At 38.6% G+C, this 17,915-nt stretch overlaps 3 protein-coding genes across 3 annotated transcripts; 2 read left to right on the forward strand and 1 right to left on the reverse strand. All coding sequences in view use genetic code 11, as the record gives it.

Moving 5' to 3' along the window:
* Window positions 1-311: 311 nt before the first annotated feature.
* EGR_06510 (Spliceosome RNA helicase BAT1) lies at window positions 312-2,544 on the reverse strand (the record flags this gene model as incomplete). The annotated part of the gene is made up of 6 exons (XM_024495759.1): window positions 312-473; window positions 524-778; window positions 906-1,037; window positions 1,431-1,549; window positions 1,583-2,245; window positions 2,514-2,544. 6 exons carry the CDS (start codon window positions 2,542-2,544, stop codon window positions 312-314), a joined length of 1,362 nt encoding a protein of 453 aa, XP_024349823.1.
* Window positions 2,545-5,886: 3,342 nt separating this feature from the next.
* Window positions 5,887-9,899, forward strand: EGR_06511 (hypothetical protein; the record flags this gene model as incomplete). The annotated part of the gene is made up of 6 exons (XM_024495760.1): window positions 5,887-6,159; window positions 6,320-6,390; window positions 7,198-7,294; window positions 7,585-7,711; window positions 8,298-8,402; window positions 9,778-9,899. 6 exons carry the CDS (start codon window positions 5,887-5,889, stop codon window positions 9,897-9,899), a joined length of 795 nt encoding a protein of 264 aa, XP_024349824.1.
* Window positions 9,900-12,720: 2,821 nt separating this feature from the next.
* On the forward strand, window positions 12,721-17,035 carry EGR_06512 (hypothetical protein; the record flags this gene model as incomplete). The annotated part of the gene is made up of 7 exons (XM_024495761.1): window positions 12,721-12,778; window positions 13,288-13,400; window positions 13,437-13,586; window positions 15,143-15,206; window positions 15,512-15,585; window positions 15,789-15,905; window positions 16,910-17,035. The coding sequence occupies 7 exons, from the start codon at window positions 12,721-12,723 to the stop codon at window positions 17,033-17,035; spliced, it is 702 nt and encodes a 233-aa protein (XP_024349825.1).
* Between the last annotated feature and the right edge of the window lie 880 nt (window positions 17,036-17,915).

The raw sequence follows: 17,915 nt of genomic DNA on the forward strand, positions 1-17,915 counted from the left end.
AGCAACTGCCAGCATGAAGCGAAAGACCCCAACCGTGACCATAGGCAACCGCACCACCACCCCCAGCGCACCCCGAGGCGGCGCCACCAAGAAAGATCAAGAGCGAAAAACCCGATCCGACACCAACACCACCGGAAAGAGCACACAAAGCCATAGACAACCCACACCCACCAAGAGAATTAAAAACCGCAATTAGCAACAGGAAAACACCAACGCTTTGAGCAGACAGTACGATGACAACATTTTCTCTACTCAAAAACTGTACACAATGCAAGAAATTTGCGACACGATAAAGTCCTTTCTTTCTTCCGTTAACGGTCCTCCATGTAGCTGGCAATCTCCATGACGTCAGGTAGCTCACTGATGTTTACCTCGAATCGATTCTGGACATCGTTCAGAATATTGGCGTCGTGTTCGTCCGAAATGAACGTGATTGCCAGACCCTTGGTACCAAAGCGACCAGCTCGCGCAACCTAAACATAGCCAAGATACGTTATCAAGCTCAAATTTAAGTCCAACCTACTCTGTGCAGATATGTATCCGAGTCCTCGGGCATATCGTAGTTGAAAACAATATTCACACGTTCAATGTCCATTCCACGACCAAAGAGATTCGTAGCCACGAGAAGACGCTTGTGGAAGTTTTTGAAAGCCTGATAACGCTCCAACCGCTCCTCCTGGGACATTGCACGGTGCATTGCGATGGCAGGGAAGTTTTGGTCGACGAGAAGCTGCGCCAGGGCGATGCAACGCTGAACCGACTTGACGAAAATTATAACCTGCGAGGAACAAAAGCCGTTTTTACGGAGAAGAATCAGATGTGGTTCTGAACTCAATCGCCGGCGCTGGACACAGAAAGGAGCAGCCCGAGGTCGGTATTAGCATAGCAAGTCATCACATGCTCACTTGGTTGAACTGCAGCTCATCGAGCAGCTCAAAGAGCTTCCTATTCTTCTCGTTCTCCTTCACCTTGACGTAGTGTTGACGCAGCCCGTGCAGGGTCAACTTGGAGTCGTTGTCAATAAAGATTTCCAGAGGCTAAAATTGGAAAGAGAGATCAGGCGTTACGGCTAAGCTGAGAGCGACGCGTTCCGTGGTCGACCACCACCCGCATTAACTACGCTTCCTCGTCGTTGCCGTCACCGTGGCGGTAACCGCGTTGCCATTGCAAAACGACGCTTGATAATCGGTTTAGTTGCGCCTATCATCACCACCATCCCCACCACACGGTTTGCCGGCCAAAACGCGATTGGACGACATTTCTGCCCGACTTTGTGGGATCGGGAGACACCAGCGTCCGATTCACATTTTACTTTCCGAGGGAGCTCACTTTTTCGGGGTAGTGTTTTTATGGTTCTCGGTCGGTCGGTGGTCGCCGCGTTTCGCGATTTTTTTACCATCCACATCCCGCGCCCGTCACCACCAACGTACATCTTGCATAAAATTGCGACAGACGGGACGAATCTCTTTGCTCATGGTTGCGCTAAACATCATAACTTGTTTACAACGCGGCGTCATGCGAAAGATGTCCTGGACGTCACGACGCATGTCTAAGAGGAGTCACGAAGTTAAGGGCAACAAACCGAGGGTATCGAGCATCTTGTCGCATTCGTCGATGATGAAGTGCCTAATGTGGTCCAGCTTCAATGCCTTGTTACGAATAAGGTCAAGAATACGTCCAGGGGTGCCCACCACAATATGTGGCGCGCACTTATTCAGCGATTCGATGTCCTTTCTAAGTGGCATTCCACCGAAAAAGACCCCAACCTGGGACACGATGACCAGAATTAAAATAACCACGCTTACCTTAATTTTAGGCATGTACTTGGAGAAACGCTCGTACTCTTTGCTGATTTGATAGGCCAATTCGCGAGTGTGACAGAGGACGATGACTCGAGTAATACCACTCTCCTCAGGATCTAACTGCTGCAGCGTGGCAATGACAAAGACAGCGGTCTTGCCCATTCCCGACTTGGCCTGGCAAAGAACGTCCATCGAAAGAATGGCCTGAGGAATACACTCATGCTGAACCTCTGATGGATGCTCAAAGCCACAGTCCACAATAGCTCTCAAGACCTCGGGTTTAAGAATGAAGTCACGGAAGCCGGAGCAATGAACGGTGACATAGTCACCCTTCACAGCTCTTTTGGCCTGAATATCACCATTTGATTTGGAATCCTGTACGGTTTCCTGATCCTCCTCATCGTAATCCAAGAGCTCATTTTCATCAGCCATCGCTAAAAGACCTAAGAGAACAGACACCAATGGACAGGGAAACGAAAGTGAAAAGTTGAATGCCACCGAATCAACCATTTAAACAAAGTTTTCGAAATTTAAATGGCTAGTAGTTGTTGGTCTAGCCAAAATAAATAACAAGTTAATTTGAAATTTTACAACTAAAGTGCTGCAAGATAAAAGACTGACTCAGATATTAATATTAAACGAAAAAACCAAACGCAGTATTCCTTAAATTACAAATTCGAAAGACTTAGTAGATTATACCAAAAACCCTACCTAGAAAAGTCTGACGCAGCAGAGTGCCCATTAACTCTTTAGAATTTCTACAATTCCAACTTTTTTGCGTTTTATTTAATGGTTGCCTATTATGGGTGGACTACTCTCGATAATTCAGTTTTACATAATATGCAGGATGTTTACCACAGCTGATAAAAAGTCTTATATGTTAAATAAAATGCACACCCATATGTGGCAAATAATATTTAAATCAATTCGAGGGCATATTGGTATTTATAATGCAAAGGTTGCGTTATGGTCAAATAATTTTTTAAATTGGCTCTATGCATTCTGTGTGACGCGCATTGTTTTACTCATACCCTCAACCAACTATTTTGCATTGATAGATGCCTATTACTGATGCTAGGGGTGCTTTGAACTCTGCAGATGTAGCTGAAGGCTGTTGACATCAGGCGGAATTACAACCTTTGGCCGCCGAATGATGCACGTGGTCGTATACACGAACTTTGTTTATAGGAATTTGTTGGACAGCTAGTCTAATCCTACGAGAGCTAAAGACTTTACGTGCATTGTATTGGTTTGGTAGAATGATAGCACAACCAAGTGCATAGCTTTCTAGTCTTCCTAGGGGCTAGTAATGAATTTTTTATAGAAATATGGCTAAATGAAACTCCGAAGCACATTTGTGGCGCTACAAAAAAGGGCATACTTTAGTGTCGCACTATAAAATGAAACGAGACTCAATAACTTCTACTGATAACAGGCTGTTGCACTAATGTAGCGTCCCGAGATTGCCCGAAGACGAAAGAAGACACAATACTCGGGCAGAATATATGTATTCAGCGCAGAGAAGGTGTCTGGACTATTGGCATGGCCCAAAAGGCCAGCCCACCTCGTGTGGTACAAGGGGGCAAATTCAAAGTACAAAAGTGGCGCCTCACTAATATTGAGTGATAAACCACTGTCGTATTACATTATGTTTTCTTCCGTCTTTAGGTTCAAATTAGCTGATCTGAAGTTGAGGCAAGTGTAAAGTTATTGCAGTTTAAATCAATTTAGACCAATGTTTTGCAATGTGACTGATGTAAATGATATTAATTGCACTTTGTTCCAATTTCACTGATCTTAATCCAGGGCAATTACTCAAATGCATAGCGCGAAACGTTAGTTTGCTTTGTTTTGCCTTCTAGATGAAAAATGCAATTTAAAATTTGTAAGAGGTCATAAAAGCATTTTAATGTCAGTTTTCAAAAAATAAATTATGAGCAATTATGCATAATCAAATTGCTAATGTCTATTCGACAAATACGCTTTGGTTATGATAGACTAAAAATACCTTACTTGTATTTTATAATATAAACATTCAAGGGAAAGTTAATTTATTTTACCGCCGTTTTTGTTTGCCATTTTGAGGACATATTTTGTTTTACTTTGTTGATCGGACAATCCTTTACAAAGTAACTCGCAGGCACTTTTTTGAAAAGGAGTCCGATTGCGCGTTATTTGGTGCTTACATTGCTTCTGGCGGTACGTTAATTTACTATCGACTTTCCTCACTTTTTAATTCTAACGGATTTGATCTTTTGAAATTTACGCGATGCGTGCACAAGTTTGCTGTGTTTAGCTATTTTATGTGGATTGTCTGAAGGTTAGTTTTAGCCTGGGATAAACTTGCTGGATCACATAAGTGAAAATTTTGGAGACCCCATAAATGAGGAAACTTGTTGGCACTATACCTTGCTATCGCTGCCTACGATAAGGCATTAGGCACTTTTAAGTCAGTTGCATGTCCTAATGCTCGCTACCATGCCTTCCTAATTTCTCACCGCTTTTTGATCAAAAATAACGTCTTTTAGAGGTCATTTTTAACTAATGAGCAGTTGCAAATTAAAGTTTTTTTATTTTACAAATGTTTGCAGTCATCACATATAATGTGGCTAACATGACCTAAGGGAATTATTGTTATGGTAGACCTGTGAATACCATGTGTGCATTGTTAGTTAAACTTTCAAATAATTGTTAGTGTTAAATTTAATGGGTAAACAATATTTAAGCTTTACGACTTCCGAATCCTCAAAGCCACAGTAATGCTTCTTTAACCCTATAAAACCCGACTAATCCTGCAAGTCCAAGAAAGGGAAACACTCCATTGGTGGCTTTAGGACCAATCTGTTTCTCTTTGAATACTTTGTACTGGATGGAGGCACACTTCCATTTGTATTTTGCTCATGGTATTAAAACTACGGTGCGTGAAATTGCTGTGAAGATTACACGTCTCATAAAAAAAACATTCCTCCTTTAACATTACTTTTCTTGTGGAACAGCCACTCATTATACTACATCCAGTCAGTCGCATACTAAAGTTAAAAAGTGTTTTTTTTTTTAACTCAGGCATTTTTTTATAACGAACTGCCTGTTTAAGTGAAGATGAAGGCTTTTATTCCAGCTAAATTTAAGTGGCCAACAAATACCGATAATTGCTGTCTATTGTACTAAACTAACCTCTCCCAACCATAATGATTGCTAGGCAAACATTTAGTTTGTCACACTTATTTGTCTACAGAGCCATCAGGAAGTGAAAATATTATATCCCGCATGGAAACTATCAGTAGGTGCACTGGAGAATCAAAGTGAAACGACTTCATTGTTGAAATTTTCAATAGGCGTCATCATCTTTCGGCAATTTTCGACTAGTCCATAAGTGTCCGCATCTGGTTTAATTAGCATTTAAAGCTGTAAGACTTAGTCTGATCTAGTTAATTAATCTGTAATGCCACCTTTACTCGGCTTTTTTATTAGTACTTCAAACCAATTTTCAAACAGAACTCTGGAGCCTCCATAAATTATTCTTTTCGGAAATCCACTTTTTTGCTCTCAATTAGGGGGTCTGCCTTTAAATTAAGCTGAAGCTTCCCAAAGTTGTGCCTGTAGTCTAGCATACTTTAGCCTAAACTCTCAATTTTCATAAATGCCTCTTTTGCTCGATTCTTATAGATTTGGCAACATTTTATTTAGCTTTAAAACATTATTAATGAAATAATAAGGTCTGTAAAGATATAATATATTTTTTATGCATTAGCTACTAATTTTCCAGCCGTTGACGTTAATATGGGGTTCGTAACAGTCATCTGCAGTAATGGTGGGGGCAATAATAACAAACTACTACCCACTGAAATGAATACAGTTAGTTACAGACTTAAGATTTACTCGGCGATTTGTGTAACAGTCATTTTGAGTCCTGAAAGCGTTCTATAGCGCTCATGCTAATATTTTTTGGTCCCATAAAGTTGATCTGCTTCCCAGTTTTTAATGTCAGGTTGACTTACAGCTATAAGGTTACCAACCCTTTTAGCGGACCTTAGATATATTTCTTCTGTTGGGGTACTAATTTTGCTGTAGTAGAAAATGTTAAATGAATGTATTACCAATGAATTGTCAAGTTGGAAAGCTTACTCGGCATTGTGCAGAACTTGTAAAAAACAGATCATCTCTGTTTTACAAGTTTGTATGTTGTACTATTACATTGCGCGATATTTTAAGCACGAGACGTTTAACATATCGTTGTGAAAATGACGAGCTCGACTGTTTATTAGCGTACAAGTTAAGCACTTTTATTGAACCAGTCGTCTACTTTTACAATCTAGGAGTCTATCTTCCACCATGCAGTGAAGATAGTTGTGCAAATGTTACGCGAGCTGCGCCAAAGATTGGGGAAACAGAGTTTTGTTAGGCGCTGGGCATTGTAAGCGGAAGCCGTATCTGTGTCCTGGGAGGGTAAAGTCACCACAGCCGATATGCGTGCTAGGTATGGGGATAAAGTTCTTTCTTGCAAAATTTTTGCTAAGTTAATTGGAAGGTTGAAAATTGGTCTCTCCACTGTGATGGATTTACCGCACTCTGGAAATTCAGCCAGTTGGTGAGGCAACCGAGGTCAAATGAAGCCAGAACCCTAGAGCCAATTCGCTGAGGCGCAGGACTAGAACTTGAGAACATGCCAGAAAAACCGAATGTGAGTTTTTAGTTGCCATAAGATCGGTAAAGTACGTACTATATGAGTGCATTTAGATGTTTGGTGGAAGAGCACACCCATAAGTACCTAAACTCCTCTATGAATGAAGAAAACCCTTTTCCAAAAAACAGAACCTAAGGCTGTCTGCGTTCTCATTCACTGAGCGCTGACATAAATTGTACACCAAATGTGTGCTTAAGTGAATAAAGAGGCATTTTGCCAGATTTTAGAACTTTTCTTTGTATATTCGGCAATTCTGTCAGAAGAATCCGAGGAATTTGGCAAAAAGTGACCTTTAAATTGGAATTAGTGGGACAAAACTAGTGAGAGGCAAACTTTTGATGTCAGTATTTGCTGTCACTTAATATTTCTTTAAGCGCATAATCTCAGAAAGTAATAGAATTACGAATCGAAGTAACACATTTAAAACTACATTCCATTGTCCCCTTGCTGTGAAATCTTTTAGGTCTAAAATTGTTCCTTTGCATTAAAATGTATATTTAAATTAGTGTTTTAAAAGTGCTTTAACATGAAGCCTAATTCTTCGTAGCCACACAAGATTCCATAATTTATTTACATTTTATAATTACAGGTAGGAAGGAGGGTTACCCGTATTTTCATCAAAAGACCGGACTTTTCTACTTGTTTATTTCCTTGAATAAATGTTAAGACTTCTATTTGTGTATTTTTTGAATAACTTTCCTTTTCTTGCAGGCGGTATTTCATGGAGTTTTTTGCCGAAAATTATCGCTCTTATCACAAATATTTTAAAAGAGAAGTTGTTATGGGAATAGTTTGCTTGGTGACATTAGTAAGCCTTTTACTGTTTCGTGGTTATGCCATAGACTGGCGCTCCCGTTCACTTAGTCCTGCATCCTCCCCCATTTGCCGCTACTTTCTCAAGCCCCGAATGTCGGCACGCCCCTAGTTCCCTTCACGTGCTGCTGTCCTTAGCTCGTCTCCCTAAATACACAATGACACACAGGCGTATAACTGTAGATCTGTCAAAGGTAGGATTTCACTAGCACCAACTTCTCAAAAATGCTCAAGAGTGAATGCACATCTCTCGACTTTCGCCACCTCATTTTTCAATTCCCATAGTTCAATGTAGCACTTTGTGGTTTCGAAGCCTTGTATGGTGAGTTTTTGTCATCCATATGTTCTACCATTGAAGGAAGTCTATCTCTCTGGAACAGACAGGGAAGAATGAATGATCAACAAGCAACTGGTTTGGTGGTTATATGCAGTAGTTTGGACTGCGTTTGATGTGGTTTATTGTGCTTTTCGAAGAAGGAATAGGTGTGTCGGTAGATTAGCTCAATCTCTAGGTACTAATTTATCTATTTCAGAAACAGCCTATCCTATCAGCAGAATTTTTTTAATGGTTATTTTCATTTAATATCCTTTATAGGGAAATCCTTGAATGAAATAGGAAGGGCCTAAGCAAGCTGCTTCTGTTCATATTTTCTTTATTAAGAAGAATTTTTCTTTGAGATCCACATTTATGAAGTGAGAATTAATAAGGAACAAATACTCTTCCCATATATTTGACGCATTTGACCGCAAATTATTTAGAATAACCTTAACTCCTTCATGGGATATGTTGATACCAATTGTTTTAGTAGCCATAAGCAAAATTTTGATAGAAGTTCAACCGATTTTTGTTGGCAAATCTACTTCTCCGTCAGTTTGATATTCTAGCAATTTTAAAAATGGCTGATTCAGTCAGTAGAGAGAAAAAAGTGCTGTGGTGGCTTCACTGACACCTTTAAATTCCTCCCTTTGAAAACATCATTTTCAAGTCTTTTTTAAAGGAACCCAAGCAAATCGCCTCCTCTCGTGCATGAAAACTATTCTCATAAATTTTCGTTTGGCAATTGCGGTTATTGTTATTAGTAAGTTGGCTTTATTCTCACTCGGTGAGGAAAAAGTCCAGGACTAGTTTCGACAGTAGAAGGAATGATTTTGTGTGTTACGCTACTTCCTCTTCGAAATCCCATTATGTGAAGACCCTAAGCAAGACAACCCTTTCATTCGTAATTCAAGCGTTGGAATAATCGACTCTTGTTGGTCTATAAATATGAGTATAAAGAATTAGAATTTGTGGTAGAAATTGCAAAGATTTTTCTAGCGGACGGCCTCTTTTCTGCACTGATAACCTATCAATCTTGGCACAGGAGGAATGGTTCTACTGGTAGGGGGGAAAAATCTTCGAAAGTTAAGCTACTTACCCTTTGACATTTCTACCAGTGGAAAGCACTACTTTAAAACCGTGGGGTAGTATCTATGTGAGTCTCTTCCACTTTATAGTTCGGCAGCAGGGAACAACATTCCTAAGCGTTTTTAAAATGTGTGCATAAATGAAATTGCATTCAACCCTCCTCTTCATATATTTGGTGCTTTCATGTTCATGGTTCACCACCTGGATAGTATTTACTCTTATCAAATGGGCGATAAGTGATCACTTTTCTAAAAAGAAGTTATTGTCCAACAACTCCAATTTAGAAGTAATTTTTACTACTTCATTATCATCGAAATGATTTTAAAAGCATAGATGACTTTTCAATGGAACGACCAAATGTTTTGGATGCAATGATCACATTTCTAGACACAAATTCTGGTAACGAGACTGCCTCACATAGCTGGGAATAAATGTTTTCATTAACTCTGGAAGTTTATTGGAGCACATGCTATCCTCTGGGAGGACATTATATGGTTCGGACCAAAATTTTATTCGTAATGATACAGGTAACGATGGTAACGGGAGTATTCAGTAAGCTATTTGCCCTCTTTAGGGCTTAAATGTCCCTTGTCTTTCTCATGACCCCACACGGGATGAAACAGTGTTGACCTGTCAAGTCGTGTGAATAAACACGGTAAGGGTGCAATAAATCCGCAAAAGATTGAATTCCCAATTTGCTCCCTACACGCTCTTGAATGTGTTCATTTTTACATATCTGAAAATTTACATTACTGTGTCGGAAGGCATGGGAGATAGAGAGAGGAATGGAATAGCTTTATTTTTCTTTCCGTTCTTGTTTCCTTTATCGTATGCAAAGGCAATAAATCAGAGAGCTATCAATGTCTTTATCTACTGACTCTAAAACAACAATCATGGAAACAATTTCTGAACATTTATAGGGGGATTCATTACATAGGTCAAATGATCTGAGTCATTTGTTATGCATTAACCTATTCAAAATGCCGGGAATGCAGTTCTGTGTGTTTTTCTGATGATCACATCTGCAAAAATCCATCGGCATCTAGTAGATTTTGAAAAATACAACATTTTAGCTGGATATTTTCCATTACAATTAGGTGATCGAAAAGGTCATGAGGTTTGCAGTGCAAATGTAGCGGCTTTTATGGAAATGCAAAATACATATAGGTGTTTGTCGGCACCATTAAAGCACTGAAGGATATGCATCTATCAGTACGATGTTCTTTATTTACGGTCTTCGCTGTTTTCTTCGCGTTTTTGAAATCACCTTCGTAACATAGAGCGTTGGTAGAATTGCATGACTCTGATTTTAAGCCCTTCTGATGGACAAACCGGAGTTAACTCAACTGCGAATTTGTCTAAGCTAACGTCTCATCATATTTGCTATATAGCATTTAAGGAAGATGCAGAAGGTACTGTCCAGAAGAAATTGTGTAAACAACTCTGCCCTAATGATGAGTTTATGGGGTGTGATGTATTACGTTCTTCATAATTTCATGACTGTTCTGATCGGAATAATTCCTGATTAAGGTATAAAAACCCGCTCTTAGCAATATTTAATGAAGGTTGAGTACTAAAACATAATCATAGGAGGCTCTTAGCTTACTATTTGAGCAGATCATATAAAATATGCATAGACGTATAGCCAAGTATAATTACAAATTACTTTAAAGGTTTGTGACTTACATTTAGAACATCCTCTTTTTGTTAGCATGGAATAAATTGCCAACTTTATTTAATAATACAAAATATAGTGAAGCAATGGTGAGCAAAACTACTCAGCTCAGATAATGAAGTAACTTTAATTAATTGATGTATCATTGGGTTTTTAGTGTTCTTTGTGCACTTTAGGGAGTAGGCTAGGAAAAAACTGCTTTGGCTCCTATTTGCGTACAAAGCGAATGAGTTCTCTACTCTAAACCGCCTATTCTCTCGTAGTCCTATATTTAACCAATACCTACAAAAATATTTTGAAAATAAACGTCATATCCGGAGTTATATGAAGCGCATTATTTTACTTTCCACTTATTGTTTACCAATCCAAACGATAAGTTTGTCTTTTGAACCTCGGACTAAATGTTTTATGACAAATGTGATACTGTAGATTAACACCAGAAAAGCTGGGTTTTAAGGGTTTTCAGACAAAAACCAGAGGATTTGGTAAAGTTTTTTCATCACTGACCACAGATTTTATGGTGGGTTGAGTTGTCTAAAAGTGTTAGCCTTCGAATCTGCATCATTTTGAAGTACTGTAATGATTAACTAAAAAGAGAGTAAAAATAAAAACCAAGTTTTTTGTGGAATTCTGCCTTTTTTCTCTTTGTTGTGAATGAACTCAGCAAGATTTTTAAAATCTTTTTAAAAAACGCTTTTCCTGTTAAAAAGTTATAAATTAAGGACATACATGTTTGCCGACCTTTTTTCAACGCTTAGTTTAGCTTGTAGTTGTCTTTTACAGATTATATCTTGTGTGTTCATAGCCGATTCATTGAAAACTTGCATGTTTGTTCAAAAACCTCAACGTTTATTTTTATTTTGATTTTGTAAGTGTATTGGAATCTTGACGAGAGATTTTGTATCCACCACGACTTAGAGTTTTTGTAAAGGGATCAAGTCGTAAATTAGGTCTGCAAAGCGACTTTCTTTTGGTTTGTGGAAAAGTTCTCTTTACTAGTTGTCCATTTTAACGATCATCGAGATGACGTGTCCCATTTAAGGGCAGTTTCGACAATTATTGTGCATCCTAATCAAATTTTGTCTATCTTTAATCTGGAAAGTGTGGATCTCTCCAAGAACTTAGAGATGATATTGAAATCTGACACTGCAGCTATTCATTGATCAGTACATTCGCTACCAGAACCTCAGAGGAAATTTATTTACCACTGCATTGTTTTTTTCTCATTCTAGTTGGATGCCAATTGCCGCTGATTTTTTAAACGATTTGAATACCTCTAAAAGAGTGCTTTTAGCCTTGACCAGTCTGTTCGTGGCGGGCTTTGGCGTGGCCAGTCACTGCTAACCGATGGGCAACGCATCATATAAATCCAGTGCTCATAGCATGGATGTTTATTACTGCTATTAAAAGACGGTGGGTATGTCTTTTTCAGCAGAGGTTTTGGTTGAGTACCTTTTCGATTGAGTAAGCAATACTACGTGGGTAACTTTCACTTTAAATCTTGCCATCATAAAGCAGGGTAAGTTAAAGGTTTCCGTAACGAAACCCGACCCATATTCCTCAATTATTCGCCTTTCAACATCCTTTCATTTAATAGTTTCTACGCTTTCATGCTATAACCACTTCTACTTCGAACCTTAATTTCAGCTGCAAACGATTAAATTCCTTTAGCTTATAAAATTATTTTGGCCACCTAAATTTGCGATTTTTTCATATTATAAGCTACTAGATTTAGCTACTCCTCACTTAGCGGTTAATAAATGAATTTGTCAAATAGAAAAACGGGTAAGGTCTCATGGTTACCTTCTTGTGGAAGTAGATACTAGATTTGGTTTCTGTAAAAGCTTTTAATCATGTTAGCAATAAAGAATGGTAACGTATCAGTACCTTTGTGACTAGTTAGTTACTCTTTATTGTCACCGAATGATATGCGAAAGCATCAGGTGCGTTATCTTAAAACTCATGAGGTGATCAAATGTTAAAGGCGGAAATCAAAACTTCTCACTTTTACTCACATAAGTTGATACTATTGTAATTAAGCCAAACTTGACATCATTGTTAACCACTTCTTTTTTTTGAGTTTTACCAGGAAAAGCATATTTTTCTTTAGAATATCATTAAGACGTAAATATTGTTGGCTTATGGACTTGTAAACAGCTTAGTGGTTGGAAACCCGAATAGTTGAGTGAGGATTTCCTTGATGGCTTCCCGTTAATAAATCCGAATCCCCACAATCCTAAAATCAAGTATGAGGATGAAGTTTTCATCTCTTCAAAAGCAGTAAGGCAAATTGAGTCCCAGAAAATGATTTCAAACTCTTTCCTGATTCCTCTTTCAATCGATGCGTACAGACTTGTTATTAGTTAACGCTTTAACTCACCTAGTAAATGCTAAATCCTGTAAAATTCTTGTTTCAAAGGGTCCATCCAATCCGTGATTAGTCTAAATAGGTAGCAGCGGTGAAAAAAGTAACGGTTACCGCCACTTATTGTCGCATCGCCCGCAAATGCAAAATGCAAAAAAAGTGTGATCGAGATAAGGAAGATACGACCCTACGAGCTCTACCTACCGTCTGCACAACTTTTGGCCACTGCAATGGTCATCCAAAAGGAGAACTCATACACAGACATCTCCACACACGTCGATTCGCTGGTCTACTTGCTCCAGCACAATCTGATGGAGGGAGAAAAGCATGTACTTTGACTCCAGTTAGAAGTGAAGGAAAGGCGCGTTCCACTCTTCAATGATAATTATGTTGTGCGCGTCGGTGGCAAAGCTGAAACAAGTTTTATTACTTTAAAAAAATAGTTGACTCATCTGGTGAAGCTTCACTCCGCTTGACCTCATAGCTCTCCCTCTCCAGCCTTTCTTTGTATGTAATGTTTAATCTTTATCCTCATTTCCTTAGTTTCATTACAAAGTTCTGGGGAAAATTCACTGTTTCTCTATATGTTCAAATCATTCTACTTGTCTTTTGAGACAACGTTTATGATTTACGGGAAATTGTCAGCAACCGGAGACGTAGGCAGAGAGCTATTAAAACCGTAAATCTTTCAGCTTCTTGTGACTCCCCCAGATGCAAAAGACGTATTTTGTGAAGCGATTGCAACTCCCAATGCATGCATTCAACGGAAGATTTTTAGCCATCAGTCATCTACTTTTCCACTTGGTGCCTACTTTCCACAAATTGCCCATTTATCTGGCTTGGTGACACCTCCCTCTCTGGGCATGTAATTTATGAGTCAATAGGCGGCAAACTTAACATTTTTGAGGGGTATCTCAACCACTTTGTACCAAGAGATCTGTGACTTACAGATTGGTTATTGCAAAAATCAGCCCTGCTTTTTTGTCCGTTTTGTTCTGGACACAGTTGGACTTCTGTTAGTTGCTACCGACTGCAATTTCCCGGCCAGTTTTCTCGAGACAGTTAAAACATTCATACAGGCACTTTATTTCATTTTTTAACATAAACCTATGATAGTTGGTTTTTATTATCCAAGAAAGTACACAATGTCTCATTGCATTCACTCGTCTTTTACTTGGTTTCAAAGCACGATAACCTCGTCTGTAATTCACAAAAAACCTTTGCGGTCATTAATTGGGTCTGTAACTGGAAGACCCTAGAAACTCCGTCTTCCGCCTTCTTCCAGACCATGACGAACCAGCTCTCAGATTGCACTAAAATTGCTATGGAGAAAATCCTCACTCGTCTGACTTCATTATGCTGTCTTATTCCTTAAAAGGCTAATTGTGTTACTGACGGGTGGAAAAATAGTCACTTCTCAAAGAACACTTCGACCGATTTCGTGCAATACTTCCCATACCTCGCACATTTGTAAAAGTCAGGTGGCGAACTTTGCACGGTTTCCTGTCACTAATCCTCCAATTTACGGAGTTCATCACTAAAAACTTGTGCAGGAGTCTCATTCTTGTGCGCCAGTTGATCATCCCTGACTGTGAAACCTGCGGCCCCCTTTTATGCCACATTTAAACTCCACCAGTGCCTGCATTCGATTTTATTTCCCAAAATGTACTAACCACTTTTACACAAGAGTTCTTTAAAACAGTACACAGTGCTCTCTTTCCTCATAACAAGATGGTTGGATATCTATCCAAGTAAATAAATTTTCGATGCTCTAAATTAATAAATGGTGGTGAAAAAGAATTTAGTGTTTTTCATATCACGGCGGTGCCTATGATACGTTTGTGATAGCACTGCAGACAGCGATTGCGGAGTAGATGCAAAAAGAATGATGGAGGTGGTGGTGACGACGGTGTTGCATTGAGAAAAAGAACTGTGCTTATTGCGTGGTGTTTCAGTTGATGCATCAAAAGAAGCGATCGCAAATCGTGTTGGATGATACTTTTACCGTTACACTAATGTATATCCAGCAAGTTGAATTAAAATTAGTGTCAAAGAATTACTTTAAATAGATTTCTGTGCCTTATTCAGTTTGCGGTGGGTGGATTTTGCCTATCGGTTAGCAATCCAACCAATCAGAGAGTTCGGCTTCATTTTGAGTGCTGAAGAAGCTGCCATTTAAATTCAACCTCATCACAGTTATAGCATGGTGCAAACCACCTCTCTACGTTCCAGCGCCTCCCCATTTACGCAACTTTGGCACTAGTAAGTAGTTAAATCACTTCCATTTCTGGTTCTTTGTGTAAACTATTATGCGAGATGTGAAGAGAGTTAGCCAGTGAATTTAGGTCAAGAAATTTCGAAAGTTTTTTTTCAATGATTTTTTATAAATGCCTTGTAGTTACTCGCTTATGTGGTTTTGAGGAATTCTAAAGTTATGTTTTCTTCTTCCAAAACAGTCGTTGGTTTGTCTGCTGGTGTGATGCGGTTGCGTCAAAGCCTGAATGTTTGCATATAGTAGCTGTTAAATAGTTACTTTGGAAGGTGTATCTACCTGTCTCCCATACTAACAAATCAACCCCATTTTCCTTGTAGTTTCTCTCTCAAGCAGATAATATGTCTTCTACCGAAAATAGGTAGGCCCTTTCCTCTATTTCAGCTTTCCATCCATACATAGAGGTGATTTAATTTTCTTGGTTTTCATCCTGAAGTGAATGACTACACCTCTAAAGTATTGGAAACAAATCAAATTGAAATATTTAAATTTTAGGCGTCTGGTTTGAAAGAAAAATTCGTTGCACAGAACTTCTTATTCCCAAGCAAAACGTCTTTTTTGGGGATAAAGTAAGATATATGTGTCTGGATGAAACTGCTATGGATGTACAGGCATTTTGGTGGATTGTTAAGGGGGAGTCCACAAGAATGCAAAGCCATGACACAAATTTAGCGACTGGAACCTGTTTTTCGCCTTGCTAATTATTAATAAGAGGTTAATTTCTCAAAGCAAATTTGTTTTTTTCCCACTTTTGCTTTCATTTTTGAAGTAGGAAGGACTATTCTGGCCCTCTCTTAATCAGGGTTGCAATAACGTTGCATACTCAATTAATTCAACTATCTACGTGGATTTGTGGTTTGTTGTACAACTTAAATTTCCTCCTTCAAAGGTAAAATTGGTTTAGTTTAATCTCCCTGAAAAGATGTAGTGAAATTTGAATTTATGTGAGAGAAGGAAAAGTGTGGTTTCGCATGGACAATGCAGCGATTTAATAGAATGTCCCAGGGTTTAATGCTGTACCGCGTAGAAACGTAGAAGTAGCACTCCAAAAAGACCTAATCTGCTAAAATGAGTATCCTCTTATAAAAATCCCACCATAAAAGGTAAAATGCTTTCTCTAATCTTTTCCCTTCATAAGCATAGAGATAAGCTTTCCTAATTTTTTCGAAAGCTAATTTTTTTATTCCTTTAGTTAACTCAGCGGCTCCTCCGCTACTACCATTTCCAAGACTTAAAAGTTTGCTTCTAAAAATCTATCAAGTAACCTTATTTTCGCATAGGGATCAATTATTTATCTTCTATCCAGCATAGTATATTTTTATTGCAGCAAGCTGGGCTTCTTTATCTACCTTCCTGACCTTTATCCCCATTCAGACATAGAAAAGGATTTTTTTGTAAGGCAATTTTAATTAACCACATTTTTGAAAGTGGAGGGGGATGCTGCCTGCACGGAAGAAGGAATTGCTCACTACTCTGTTGTCCCTTTGAACTGCTTATCAACTAGTGATCCCTACCAGACACTTTAATTTATCTTGGATATTGAAACACTCGAGTGTCGTCCCAATCCCACCGCCTTTTATGGTAGGAAACTAATGGGGAGAAACATTCGCCGCAAAACTCAAACTATCTACGCGTTGCGCTGCATTCGCAAATGTAAAAATTCAAATGCCTTGTAAAAGTCCAGTAATTTTTCTATGCTTTCGCCTTTTAAAGTGAATTTTATTGCGACCGATTATTAAAGTTTGTAAAATACTGATGCTATTTTGTGACATTAGCCTCTAAAATTCAATGGATGACATATAATTCTCAAACCCTTTCCACCTTGTATCACCCTTTGTGGTGCAGAGTTGTTGTGTAATTTGTTACCTTCTTATAAATTTGAGTTCATTTTAGTCATATAAAGAGAAAAAACGGCGTTCACCTTGTATAACGCTTCTGTCCGACAAACTGGTAACTATGCTTTTTCCATCGGTGGCTGAACAAAATTCATCTTCTACTAGCGATTTACAAGTTAAGTGAGTAAGTTCGTACATCTTCATAATGAAATTTCGGTGACTTCAGAAAGGTCTTCACAGTTCCTTATTTGTTCTGATAATCGCACTCACAGCCTATGATCCTTTCTTAGTAGGAAGCTAGATCGGGAGCTCCATTTTTGTAAATTCTTTTGCCACCAAAGGCAAACGATCTAGCTCTAACCACCTCTACTTCAATTACACTTCTATTTTTTAAGTGCCTCTTTCACTGTTTTTTCGCACGTGGTTGCATAATTATTCATTACCAATTGAGACAAAAAGTGACATTCACCACCTAGAGAGATACTATTGGAGGTGTACGGAAGGTGAGGACGAGACAGTATCTGCTCCCATCAGTAAGTGCAATAGAGGGTCGTCCCAAGCCCAAGATTTGCAGCTGTACCAGATCTTGCATTTTCGCTTAATATTGACTTTCTTTTGAATGATTAGTATGTAATTCTTTATTATTTTTGAGGATGAAGTTTTCTTGGAGGTGATACACCTTTGCCTGCTTTTTAACCAGAATCAAATTGTTTATACTAGCATTAGATGATTCGTTCTGCTATTGCGCATCACACCTTTTCCAACTGTTATAAAAAATATTTCATGCCGAGCCCCTGTAGATTTGGACCCAACTTTAGCTGCATCAATAAAGCTGATATGTTTAATTGAATCTACCGGGTTTGTTTGATCGTTATTCTATGGTAGAACGTTTAGAATAACAAAAAATAATTGACGACTGATAGACCGACTAATATCCGTGCTTCATAACACAAACAAACTATCAAATGTTACAGGTCATGATGGCTTAATTAAATGAACTTTGTCGAAAATCGCAAGATTTGTTTTGGATACCTGATAATTGAGGGGCGAACAAAACTATCTGT

This window comes from Echinococcus granulosus (genome assembly GCF_000524195.1).
Source record: "Echinococcus granulosus chromosome Unknown EG_S00058, whole genome shotgun sequence".
NCBI classification, from domain to species: Eukaryota; Metazoa; Platyhelminthes; class Cestoda; order Cyclophyllidea; family Taeniidae; genus Echinococcus; species Echinococcus granulosus.